The 13,227-nt window shown below is 34.8% G+C and overlaps 2 protein-coding genes across 6 annotated transcripts; one reads left to right on the top strand and one right to left on the bottom strand.

The window, feature by feature from the left end:
• Positions 1-1,432: 1,432 nt before the first annotated feature.
• LOC122300665 (60S ribosomal protein L14-2-like) lies at positions 1,433-3,219 on the bottom strand. Its single transcript, XM_043111480.1, has 5 exons — positions 3,065-3,219; positions 2,826-2,927; positions 2,108-2,237; positions 1,905-2,017; positions 1,433-1,644 (listed from the first exon to the last, which is right to left on the bottom strand). The coding sequence occupies exons 1-5, from the start codon at positions 3,065-3,067 to the stop codon at positions 1,588-1,590; spliced, it is 405 nt and encodes a 134-aa protein (XP_042967414.1). The 5' UTR covers positions 3,068-3,219; the 3' UTR covers positions 1,433-1,587.
• Positions 3,220-9,268: 6,049 nt separating this feature from the next.
• LOC122300664 (glycolipid transfer protein 1-like) lies at positions 9,269-12,772 on the top strand. 5 transcript variants are annotated; one of them, XM_043111479.1, is made up of 8 exons: positions 9,273-9,423; positions 9,520-9,576; positions 10,161-10,287; positions 10,674-10,729; positions 11,019-11,149; positions 11,572-11,707; positions 11,939-12,070; positions 12,512-12,772. In XM_043111479.1, the coding sequence occupies exons 3-8, from the start codon at positions 10,170-10,172 to the stop codon at positions 12,545-12,547; spliced, it is 609 nt and encodes a 202-aa protein (XP_042967413.1). In that variant the 5' UTR covers positions 9,273-9,423; positions 9,520-9,576; positions 10,161-10,169; the 3' UTR covers positions 12,548-12,772. The 5 variants fall into 5 exon arrangements, with proteins under 5 accessions (XP_042967411.1, XP_042967409.1, XP_042967412.1 ...); XM_043111476.1 differs by having other exon boundaries at positions 10,158-10,287; XM_043111477.1 differs by having other exon boundaries at positions 9,269-9,576.
• Positions 12,773-13,227: the final 455 nt, after the last annotated feature.

Genomic DNA, 13,227 nt, shown 5'->3' with positions numbered 1-13,227 from the left:
AACATGAAGACCTACCATGCATTAACTGGAAGGTTCAAGAACTTCCTAAATGCAAATTAGGAATCACTTACAGTGGCGTGGCATATGAATTACCCTATAAAACAGAATTTAACTATATGCAAAATTGATGTTATACCACAACTTTTTGTGAGACTCATCATAATTATAAAAAAAAAAAATTTAAACGGCCAATAACTTTTTCTTTTTTTGGCACCGAGTTTCGAGAAATAATATCTTAACTAATTTCAAGAGTGTACAGGTCCTCAACAAGAAATTTTCCATAAATACATATAGAATAATTCAAGAGAAAAAGAAGTCTCTCAATTTGATGGTCCATAAATACATATCGAATAATTCAAGAGAAAAAAAAGTCTCTCAATTTGATGGCACCTATCAGATAACTCCTAGATATTATTTTCGGGTCAAGGGGATTTGAACCTTAGATATGGGGAAGCATACCTCCAAACCCAAAGCATTTACCATTTGAGTCAATCCGTGGGAGTTAGCAGGTTTGGGGCCAAAGAATTATCACCTCAAATTCAAAATTCTCATCTCATCATTATACCTTTTCCAAATCTTCATATAAAATATAATAAATAATTCAACTTTTTCAAATTTCAATACAACTTTTTCAAATTTCAAAACAATAATATTACTAAAAATAATATTTTAAACTCTCATCTCAAATTCAAAATTCTCATCTCTACCTTCAAACCTTCCTTATTAATAACTTAGATTTTCATCATTACGAACCTACTTCAGTGGTGTTTTATATGTGGGAAAGAGGCATGCAATTAGATTTTTTCTGGCGCAAGGTGGGGGATCTACTTTGAATATAAGCAAGAAATGTCTTACAAAAACCAAAAAAAAATGAAAGAATGAGCACAAGCCTCCAGCCTATTCTATCCATAATCCAATACCCCTCCCATTTGTATGAATGACCGAATATCCCACTATGGATCCCGAGACTCAATTTTAGGGTAAGGTATTGCTCCCAAAACAGTGTAATTGCTCCTCACAAAGTACTAAAGTGCGGCACAAATTCAACTGCCCCACTCAAACTTCCCAACAATCCTCCCTTGGGAACCAGAAAACAAACCAAGGCCCTCAATAATTAAACTCCCATGGTCTCAAGGATAGGAATAACCAGCTCACCATTGAAAGTCAAGTTAAAACATGCAAAAATACTACCCACCTATGGCCAAGCATTAATCTCAGCAAAATATGCTACGTGACAAAAGAAATACAATTCAACAACACTGCAACTTCAGATCGCAACACACTGATAACCGTACTTTTGTAGCGGGACATAAAATAGGCCACATAAAAATCATATTCACCCATCCAACCTTGAAAAAGTACGCCCCAGTTATGTCCCACATTAAGATTGACGTATGGAGTAACATCAACAGAACAACCAGATCAGAAAAGGTTTACCAGAAAACTGACCTCAGATCAAGTCTAGTCAGAAACATATAAAAAATCAAGCTGCTCTGAAACTCTGAATTCATTACATAATATCAATAATCCAAAAGCCAACATCACAAAATTCATAACAAAATCGAAAAATCCATGTAAAAACTAAGCTTAAGAAGCATTCTCCTTTTTCAGTTTTGCAAGCTCTTGCCTTACCAGTCCTGCCCTCTGCACATACATATTAAAGAGATATATCAACATAGCGAAATTACAAAATGTTAATACTTCTCAAAACTACACCAAATAACAAAAAAATAATATATCATGGTAAAAATGCAAAAGGAAGAGAGCCAACACCCGTTATGGTACAGCTTTTACCTAGTGAAAAATTCATGAAGTATAACATTTATAATTTACAACGCCTAATTTTTTTTATAGGTAACTTACGACACCTAATTAGAGGTATATAGAGGCACATTGTAACTGACCTTAATCTTTGCCAACATAAGTTTGAACCTATCAAAGTCAGTGAGAGAAGCCCTTCTCTTCTGAACAATTAGTTTCCTGCCCCAGGAACTGCTCTCCCACTTCTTCTTAACATCTGTCAAGACATAAACAGAAGTATATATTACAAGCAAACAACTAAACATGAAAATCAGAATCACACTGAAAAGCAGCTGATAATCCATACCAGCTTTCTCCATAGCTTCAAGCAATTCCTTCTTCTTAGGAACCCTCTTGATGTCAATTTTAATGTCTGTCAGAGATAGCCGCTTGAAATTCATTTGAGATCTCACCATATCAGGGGCATCCACGAGAGCCTATACCGGCAGATGAAGAATATCATGAAATGGCTAATAATTAGCAACCACCTGTCGAGTGCATGGTAAGAAGGTCTAAAGATGATGTGAAACAGTGCATCGGAATCTACTGACTCGCTACAATTCTTAAAGGAGAAATACTACTTCCTTCCAGAACTTCAAAAGACACCAGGCATGAGAATTTTTAGGGCAAAAGGAAGCACTAAACGGGCACAAATGCAAGGCAGATTGCGATATGAGCTTAATTTTCAGTAAGAATAGTGAGGTCGAACATATAAACTATGCCTTCCAAAAACTCAACAAAAATCCATAGATGAAAAAATGCTTCTTACATCCCATCAAAGTTAAACAAGGGTAAATTTTTGTTCAGCCCCAAACAAGAATAATCAAACACACAACATGTTAAATATATTATAATCACACAAAATTAATGTCAATAATTCTTACACCGCTTCAAAACTCGGGCTACAGCTAGGCCTTCTGAATCGAGAAATATATACAAGATAAATCCATAAACCAAATTGCAAACAACAGAGTGAAATAAATTTAACAGCACAAAGGAAATAACAATAAAAAAAAGGGGCATACTCGGTTCTGGTCAAGGACATCCACAATGACGACGAGTTTGCCGTAGTCTTCGCCATAGTTGACGAGGGCAACCCTTCCAATCTCCACGTATCTCTTGAAAGGCTGCAAATCACAGAAAAATCCAAACGAAAATAGGAAATCAGAATACGAGCCCGAAGGCTACATAAGGAAGAGACGAAAAGAAAGATTAAGATCAAAGGAGGGCTCGTCCGTGTGAAGAGTTGCAGAGAGAAGCTCACCATTCTGGGATCGTGAAAGAGAGGCGGAGCTTGAAGAAGAGGAAATGTAAGGAGTCGGGATAGTGAGGTTAGGGTTTTTAACTCTAATGTGTTCTTTTGTAAGGGCTTTAGAACCGTCCGATTTCGGGTTCTTGTCTTAGGGTGTGATTGGGCCTATGTTCCAGACGGGCCAACTTTCCATTTTTTATTTTTTATTTTTTATTTTTTTGGGATAACAAGCAAACAACTTCATCCATAGAAAAATAAACCATAACATGGCATCATGTTCAATGATATGGGAAATAATCTCAGGATAAGAGTTCTACCAAACTATTAAATCATGCAAATGCCAAAAATACTTTGCCAAACAATCAACTGCAGCATTGGCCATTCGGCCTCTATGCTGTACGACAACTTTAGGAATTCTTTTCAACAAGTTTCTGATCTCAGATATTAGACTCTCCCATATAGACATTGATTTCTCTACTTTTGTAAGTTCTTGAACAACTAATAAAGTATTACTTTTCACTTGAAGCTCATGAATTCCCGATGGAAGACATAACTGTAAAGAGAACCTGTCTAGTAGCATCTTGCAGAATCAGATCTACACTAGATCTACTTTGATTATGAAAAAGAGTTCCATCAACATTCAATTTTAGAGAACCAACAAGTGGAGGGATCTAACCACCATTAACCACCATTAGATTGAACTCCCTTTTTCTGTTCTTTTGCTACAAACTTGTACTCATTGGCAACTAAGAGAGCATGGTCGATTGCCTGTTTTGGAGCTATCCTCTTGTTCTCATAAATGAATTGGTTTATGCTATACCAAATTCTCCAAGCACATAAAAACAACTTTTCTAGTTCCCCAGCTTTGTTTCTTTGAAGTACTTGATTCACAACATGAATAAAGTCCTTTTGAGTTACATTTTCCTGTAAGAAATTGAGTTGAGAAAGCAGGACATCTTTGAGTCTAAAACAATAGAGGAGTGCATGATTAATGTCCTCCTCCTCCATGTTACACCATCTACATCTTGCATCTGTCAGCACCTTCTTTACTTATAGATTCTTAAAAGTTGGCAAACCATTTTGACAAACCTTCCAAGCAAAAATCTTGACTCTGTTAGGAACTTGAAGCTTCCAAATTTTACTTTGCTCCTCTCCATAAGACACCTTACCAAGCTGTCTCTCTTCTCTAGATACTAGGAACAGTCTATAGGCACTTCAAACACTAAACAAGCCATCATTCTTTGGTTCACAAACTATAGTATCAGGACTATTATCAGCAGGAAGTAGTAATTTGAAGACCTCATATGCTTCTCTCGGGGGTAAAAATCTGGAAACCTTCTCCATATCCCACCACTTTGTATGGACATCAATCAACTCATAAACTGTCCAATTATGTTGTTCTTGTGAAACAAAAGCTGGAACTAGAACAAGTTTATGATGAGGCAACCAATAATTGGTTCAAATATTAATGGCCTTACCATCACCTACTCTCTGACGAAACCCTTGTAATAATAATCTCTCTGCCTCCCAAATTCCCCTCCATACATACGAAGGTGTTGCACCCAACTTGGCATCTTTGAAAGTTGTGGATGGTAAGTACCTTGCCTTACAGATAGCATGTAGTAGTGAGTCTTTCTCTTTTAAAATCCTTCGTCCTTGCTTGGCCAAAAGAACCATATTGAAAGTGTACGAGTCTTTGAAACCCGTACCCCCTCGATCTTTTGGATTGCAAAGTTTTTTTCAACTCATCTACTGTAACAGCCTGCTAGAAATTCAATTGTGAAATTTCTATTAACTTTAGGAATCTCGTGAAAAACCCATAAGTTTTCACGAATCCATTAATCGTATAGGTTTTTGTCTAACTACATAGTTAGTGTTATTATTTACTATGGTATCAGAAGTGTATTTTTGATTATTGGAGATAGTTAGAAGTGTCAAAATGTATTATAATTTGTGCCATTAGACTCGGAGGGTTATTTAAAGTCTTATGGCGCAATAACATTTTTTCACATTTTCGGACAAAACGTCTGTTCAAAACTGTAGATATTATTGGATAAAAAGAAATATCTTGAGGTAATTTTCGTGAATATTATTGGGTAAAAATATTTTGAGTTGATTTTTTATAGATATTATTAGATAAAAATATCTTAAGTTGATTTTTGTAGATATTATTGGATAGAATATTATGAGATAATCTTTTATAGATATTTTGGGTAGGAGAAAACCACACTCAACTCTCAACTCCAGCCTTATCACCTCCCTTATCTCGTCCATAAATGTGTCTAGCCAGCACCCATGAACTTATCTTCAATTACTCCTTCTAATAAAAGATTATCAAACACTCTCTCTCGGACAGATTTTAGGAGATCTTTTGTACGCCCATTTCGAAGCTGTTGTAAGTATTTTATCATAAAGTCTCCTTCATATAAGTTGTTCCTTTTTTAGTCTAGTTTACATGAATATCTTATTTGCCCCATTTGAAGATCATTTGGTCAGTCAAATATTGTGTAAACTATAGAAAGGTCATTCTGGGAGATAAACTGGAGAATATGTTATAGTTTGGAGTTTTTGACCAAGCTAATGGATAGATATTGATCCGAAATTTTTATGGAGTATTGTTAACATGTATATGTGACCATTGGTTGAGGATTTTTGCATGATTAAAGGTTTTGATGAAAGATGTTCTTAGATTTAGAAACTTAGAAACTGGAAGAGGAAAAACAGTTTCTGTTTTGAGAAAATTTAACTCTTTGGTGGTCTAAACCTATTCTAATGACTTTGATAATTTTATTGGAGGATCCTAAACATCTTATATACATGTTATATTATTATTTTGAAGATATTTGATGTTAGTTTCAAAGATATGAAATTTTATGCAAAGAGATATTCAGATAAGCCAAAGTGTGGATATTCTTGGCTAAATTTATGTTTTGGTTAATTTCTAACCATGTGATCTTGAATTAGAAGCTTGTATATGTTTTAGGACATCTTTTTAAACCATGTAATGGTTTGGTTTGAAGATCATATATTTATAAGTCATAGATCAAGAGATTTATCAAAACTAGTTGAGGAAAAAGCTCCTGTTTTTGGACTAAGTGTAAAACCAAAAACTTCAAATGTTATTTTGTGATTTTGGTGACTTTAGTTTGATGATTTAAAGCATGGTTGATGTTAGGATGATATTATGAATATGTTAGAAGTAAGATTTGATTTTTGAAATTCTTGGAGATGTTTTGATTTAAGGTCAAAACTTGTGATTCAAATGCTTGGATCTTTTTACAAAAAAGTTTGGTGTTGATTATTAGATTTTTCTAAATGGATGTTTTAAGTATGGTTTTGAACTTAGGATTGGAAGATGTTTGTTGCAAAATTTTGGTTTAAGCATGAGTTTTGAAGTTGGAAGGAATTGCAACAAAAATAAAGGGAAATGGCCTATGGATGTTTCGACCATAGTGTGTTCTTCATGGTTGTGTTTTGTTTTAAATTTTTATGAGTTGATATTTAAGTTTAGGACAAAATTTACATGAGGAATGTAAATTTTGGAAACTTTTGAAGTTAGTATGCAAAATCCTTAAGTTATGGGTAAAACGGTCAATTTCCCACATGTAGAGAGTAAAATGAAAATTTTACTCTTTAAGTTAATATTTTCCATATTTCAAATTATTAGTGATTTAGTTCTAATTTTTAGAATCACTAATTACAGTTCCTCGTGATCGCACTTGAAGTTTTATAAGAAACGCGGAGATCGAGGTAAGTTAGCTTTTAACTTACTAGCAGTCTACTGTGTATGTGTGCTAAGTAAAAGAATTACAGTGTATGTATGTATGTTATCATATATGTCATACCATGCCAAGTTATCATGTAATTGTCTATTATATAGAATTTATTCTGTCATCAATTTTTATCTGTTACACAATATATTCTGTCATGTATTACTATACATTACAAATATGTCATGTTAAATATGTTGTCTGTTATATGTTATGCCATGTTACGAAATGTTACTATCTCAAGTTGGTTATGTATTTAACTACAATTGTGATGCGTAAAATACATGGGGCCACAACAACTGTGGAGTATGTATTTTTCATGTTAAGTCAAGTTTATGTAGAATACATGGGGCCACAACAACTGTGGAGTATGTATTTAACTGCATAGTGATGTATAGAATACATGGGGCCACAACAACTGTGGAGTATGTATTTACACATAGAACACATGGGGCCACAACAACTGTGGAGTATGTATTTTTAATGTTAAGTTAAGTTTGTGTAGAATACATGAGGCCACAACAACTGTGGAGTATGTATTTACACGTAGAATACATGGGGCCACAACAACTGTGGAGTATGTATTTTTCATGTTAAATTCAAGTTTCAGAGCAAGTTCATGCTAAGTCAAGTTTCAGATCAAGTTCATGTCAAGTCAAGTTCAGTTCATGATTCAATTTAAGCTATGTCAATTATGCTATGTTGTACGCTAAGTTATGCTTTAATTACTTATGAATTTGATTATGCATTTATGCTTTTACTGTCATACATGCATCATTAGTCTGTATGGAAGTTTTTTGTTAACTTGCTGAGATTTGTAATCAAATCTCACTGTGGTAGTCCCAACTACCATTCCCCCGAATGGTAGATCTTGTTACAGGACCTGAAGGAGGATCAGGAGCTGACCAACTAGACACAGTCGACTGAACGACGGTGCGTCGTTAATGTTAATATAGTAGTTAAATTACTACTTGTACGATGGAGTTGCATCTCCAGTACTTTTGGATCATAACTATTTTGGAATAGTGTTGTGATCTTAGTTATTCAATGGATCTTTATGTATGAAGTATGTTTTAAGTATTTGGATATTTTCAGTTTGGTGCATAGTATTGCTAAAAAAAAAAATTATCCGCTGCGAATATTGCATAATGTTAGATGCATGTTAGGATTATTGCATCTTATATGTCATGAACGGGGGCAGGTAACCTTGTGTTGCATGTCTCGACGCTTCAAATGTCCGTCCGATCCCAAACGGAATTTGGGGGCGTCACATCTACCTTATCATATTCTCTACTTTTCTTTGACCCCAACAGAACTTAGCAATTAAATTCTCCAACTCATGACATAAAGAAATTAGAAGCTTAAAACAACTCATAGTGTAAGTGGGGATAAAGAGTGCTACAGCTTTAATAAGAACCTCTTTCCCCCTTGTGATAAGAGCTTTCCTTTTCCACCCTTGTAGTTTTTGCCAAACCTTTGCCTTTATCTTAGAGAATGCATGATGTTTGCCTCCGCCTACCATTAAAAGAAGTCCCAAATATTTATCATAATGTTGGTATTGCTGAACTCCCCAGAATGACATGATTTTAGCTTGCAAGTTTGTTGGTACTGTCCTACTAAAAATCATAGAAGTCTTCTCCTTATTCACTTTTTGGCCATTGCTCTTTCATATATCTCCTATAAGTAGAGAATATTCGTGTTTTATTAGCCCTATAAAATAACAATAAAAATAAATACAGACAGACATAAAGTGGAGGTGTGTGAAATAATATAGATAGTATTTTGGAAAAATAAAAATAAAAATAAATCTAATTTAATGTAACATTTCCAATTAAAAATTTTGGAATCATGATAAATTCGAAATGATTAAAAAATGTTGCATTCTAAAAAATAATTATTCTAAAATCTCAATTTCTAGGTGCAAAGCTGATGCATTTTACGTAGGGTATACACTAATTAAAAGATGAAATAATTAAAAGATTTGATATTGTTTAAAAAAAGATCTGGACACTAATACCATGTGCGTGGCGGTTGAGTGAAAAGAGAGGCGGAAGTTGAGCGGTGACATGTGGCGTTATGCACACAAATATCGTGTGGGTCAGGGTGATCCACACATCAACTTGTGTAAGGTGGAGAAAAAGAGAGAGTCGGGTTAAAGAAGATGAGAAAAAGGAGCAAAACATTAGGATGATGGAATTTTTTTAAAAATAATAAAGGTATAATTAGTCTATAATTATTTTATAATTTTATTTAAAAAGAAGCATAATCATGTAAAATTAAAAATAATTTTTTAATGGGATAGCACAATTATTTATAAAAAAAAAAGTTGCTGGTGTCACTTATTATTATTTTTTTAAAAAAAAATAATATTTATAATTATATTTATATAAGTAACGTGTAGTTATTTTAAAAAAATAAATTAATATGAAAGTTACGTATTTTGGCCCATGGGGACGCGGGAGATCGATTCGCTCTCACCGCACTCGGACGTGTAACAGACTAATCGACACGATCCGATTAATAAAACTCGGTCCGAATCTGATTCGACTCAGATCAGATTGCTCGTCAAAGTTTCGGACCATTCCTGATCTTATCAAAAAGGTTAGTTCCTCCATCGGATCAAGCCCCCCATTTTCCTCTACTTTCTCCCCATTTTCCCCCAGGAGTGTTGATTTCTCTTTCAAATCGTCTTTTAAGGAGTTCAGTAGCATCTCTGACGTCCTCGACCGCACGAGTCGTAGTTACAATTTCCATGTACGTTTGGATCCCTCTCTCTCTCTGTCTCTCACATATCAATTTGCGGACCTCTCTCTGTTTGGTTTCTAAGAGTGCCGGGATCAAGAGAACTATCATGAAAATTACGCTATTATGTGTGCCCTTCAAATGCTTGTCTTTCACAATGACATACTTCGCCTGTGATTATAGGTCTGCCGTCTGCCGTCTGCGGTCCTATACTTAGCATGGATTGACTAATTGTCTTTCACTTTGTATGCCTATTTATTTCTTTTTCAATAAAGACTCGTACTTTGTAATTTTATTTCCATGTATAAGACAGTGAAAAATATGTATATGACTTTGAAGTCTGAATCCTCATTGTGTAGCAAGTCTAATTCAGTCAGCATTGTCATCGGGGTAAATACCCATCTTAGTTTTAAATTTCAAATAGTGGGTTGGTGAATTTTAATCTCGCTTTCTATTCCTGGCTTCGAATTTATCTTATTTTACCCCCGATCGAGTCTCCTCACTTACTCGAAGTTTAGGACATGTTTTTTCTGCTTCAATCTGAAATCTGAGACATTTATTTGCTTATTATTTATCTTGGGTGATTTGTACAGTAGAAAATATAAATGGAGGGAACAGCGTTCACTCCTGCTTTGGAAGGAATACAGCATGTGAAGCTCGAGGAAGGGGAAATACTGACCACGCCTTTCTTGGAAGTCTGCAAGCAGATACTGCCAGTTATAGGTGCTTTCTCTTACCCCTCATACCATGATACCATAACTTAGATGTCATGGATGATGAAACTATATCTAGAAGTGGTAGCATCGTCATGTCTATGAAAGCAACTGCATACTCCGTCTTAAATTTTGCCAATCCGTAGTTGCCCCATTCTCAAACTTTCGACACTTCATTCTTGATTTGAACTGGGGGGTTGTTTCTCTCCTAGAATATGTACTTGTACAACTTCCTGACTCTTGGTTTTCACTCAATGTTATGGTGATCTGTAATTTGTCATGTGATATATAATTATGAAGTATAATCCATCGTCAAATATACAGCATGAGTACTTGCCAAAATCTGGGCGTGTTTCCTAGACAACTAACACATCAGTTCATTATTTCTGATGGCAGAGAAGTTTGGAGCTGCTATGACCCTTGTTAAATCTGATATCGGAGGAAACATATCGGTAAGATATCCTTATCATGTGTTTTTCATAGTCAAGCTTGCTAGTTTGTCTTTGAGATGAATTACTTATTATTTGTGATGTTGTCAATATGATAATTCATGCAATGCATATCTATGATATTTTCCACTTCTGTTTATGCTTAGCCAGTTCTGGCTTCTAAATTGTTTGGGTAATGTTGGATATATTAAACATGGATAGATAAAAGTGATCTTCTGAATTGACATATTTATTCTTTGAGTTTCAAAAACAATATTTTCCTACTTCATACTGTGTTATTTTCTTCTTGTAGAGATTGGAATCTAAATATTCTTCAAAACCGTCCGAATTCAACCACTTGTATGACATGGTGAGAACAGAGGTTGCAGCTAAAACAGCGAAAGCATCATCCAGTTGCACCAATGGTCTTCTTTGGTTGACAAGGTAAATGATACTAATAGGAGTATGTCACAGGGTTATAGTACTATGTCACATGCTAACACTATGGATTGCACCTAAACAAAAAATGGGAGGGAGGCATATGCCTTCTTTGTCAATGTGCTGCTCTAAGAACCTGAAAGGAAGTCTTGAATTTCCTTCAGCAATAAGTTCCTAATCATGTTCAAACTAAAGATTATTGGTTTTAACAAGAACAGTAATGCTGAATATTTTATTTTTATCTACTTATAAAAAAATATTGTTGTTTTCTAGAATGTTTTTGTCTGAAACCGTCTTATGCATCTGCGTGAAGAATCTCAAAGGGAGCTTATCTTTTATGGTTGCCATTGACCAAATTGTCTTATTTTATTTGCTTTGAAAAATGTGATTCCTTCACATGTGTGATGTTAATTATGGTTGATCATCAGAGCAATGGATTTCTTGGTGGCATTGTTTCGCAACTTACTGGAGCATAAGGATTGGACAATGTCACAGGCCTGTACAGATGCCTATGGCAAGACCCTGAAGAAATGGCATGGCTGGCTTGCTAGTTCAAGTTTCACTGTAATGTATTTTTATCCCCCTTGTTATTCTTAAATTATTAGTGGAAATGGAAACTTAATTTGGATTATTAGAATTCTCTCCAATATGTGTTTTGCAAAATTAGTTATAAAAATGGAAACTTTACTTGGATTCAGTATTAGTTCCAATATGTTACTTTTGACTCTTTTTCTTTGGTTGGTCTGACCTTTTAGACCTTCAAAGATACTTTTTGACCTCTAACATTCTTTGCAGGTTGCCATGAAGCTTGCTCCAGATAGAAAGAAGTTCATGGAGGTGATAGGGGGCAGCGGTGATATTTATGCTGACATAGAAAAATTTTGCATATCCTTTTCTCCTTTTCTTGAAGAGAATCACAAGTTTCTGGTAAGGTGTCTTGTACCACTGTGGAGCTGACTGACCTGCTTTAATGTTATGTCCTGCTAATCTTCAGTATTGGAGTCTGGCTATATTTTATTTGTAAAATTTATGATTTGTGACTGACTAGAAAACGTTGTGAAGATAGTAGAGGGGAAAAAACTTCTATCCCGGTCACAATATCTTTAGTAAGCTTTGAAATGACAACGTACTCCTGGATAAATGAAGAAAGTAACTGTAAGATTATGAATTTTGAGGTACAAGTCTAAAATAATGGGACAGGAAGTTTAGTGAGTTTTGAGAGACATAACTTTTAGCACAGAAATAGTGGCATTCATATGGTCTACTTCGGTTTTATCGAACTTTTCTTTTTCTGCAAAAACATGTCCTCGAGTTTTGTAGAGCTATATTAGTTTTTAAAGGCTCATGAAAGTTACTCTCTTGACACAGGCTAGTGTTGGCTTGGATGATCTGAAGGCTTCGTGAGGAAGTGACTCCTGATGAGTGGCTCTTGCTTCAATTTACCCTGTTGTGTTTCCCTTCGCTTTTCTTCTAGTTCCGAGTTTTGGATAATTTGCATTGGCTTCTAAAGTTTAAGACTTAACATATTATGAGATTTTCTTGGAAAATAACAAATTATAGGTTACTACAACCTATTGATATTTTGAATCTTAGTTTATGTTCAACTTCCATTTTTACTGTCCTGGGTCATTTCAGAGCTTCCCATTTTTGTGTTTTCGAATTGCAGTGGTTCTCTTTTATTAACCTGGCAATTCTAGTTAACATTTCTCCAGAATTAGTATGCTACTTAAAGTGGCATGAGGATTCTACCTAGCCTAAATGCTAGAGCCTGTCAACTTTTGTGGGGGAGGATGGGATATGTTTAATATTTTCATGCTTGAAGCAAACTAATTAACCAGTACATAGCTAATTAAGGAAAAGAGGCATTTGGATTGTCGATTGATCAGGTTTTGACAACTCATGTTTGCAACTAAGACAATGGAAAGCTAATATCATTAACAATTAACACCAAATCGATCAAATCTCTCTTTAAAAATTTGTTATTGTTTGATCCATGTGAACATGCGGACTGGTTCAGAGCAGGATATATGTCGAAGGGAACTCTTTGTACCTTTGTTGGAGAGAACACTCTTAATCCTGTTTTT

Source organism: Carya illinoinensis, chromosome 2 (assembly GCF_018687715.1).
Source record: "Carya illinoinensis cultivar Pawnee chromosome 2, C.illinoinensisPawnee_v1, whole genome shotgun sequence".
NCBI classification, from domain to species: domain Eukaryota; kingdom Viridiplantae; phylum Streptophyta; class Magnoliopsida; order Fagales; family Juglandaceae; genus Carya; species Carya illinoinensis.
Note: the sequence above shows the minus strand (reverse complement) of the source record. Positions and strands in the feature narration are given on the sequence as shown.

Excerpts from the sequence above, each read along its gene's own strand:
- LOC122300665 (XM_043111480.1), bottom strand. Across the intron at positions 2,238-2,825 it reads ATGTCCTTGACCAGAACCGA|GCTCTCGTGGATGCCCCTGA; the intron begins GTATGCCCCTTT and ends CTGCCGGTATAG. Across the intron at positions 2,018-2,107 it reads TGAAGCTATGGAGAAAGCTG|ATGTTAAGAAGAAGTGGGAG; the intron begins GTATGGATTATC and ends ATGTCTTGACAG.
- LOC122300664 (XM_043111477.1), top strand. The coding sequence starts at position 10,170 with ATGGAGGGAACAGCGTTCACTCCTGCTTTGGAAGGAATACAGCATGTG. Across the intron at positions 10,730-11,018 it reads ATATCGGAGGAAACATATCG|AGATTGGAATCTAAATATTC; the intron begins GTAAGATATCCT and ends TTCTTCTTGTAG. Across the intron at positions 12,071-12,511 it reads AAGAGAATCACAAGTTTCTG|GCTAGTGTTGGCTTGGATGA; the intron begins GTAAGGTGTCTT and ends CTCTTGACACAG.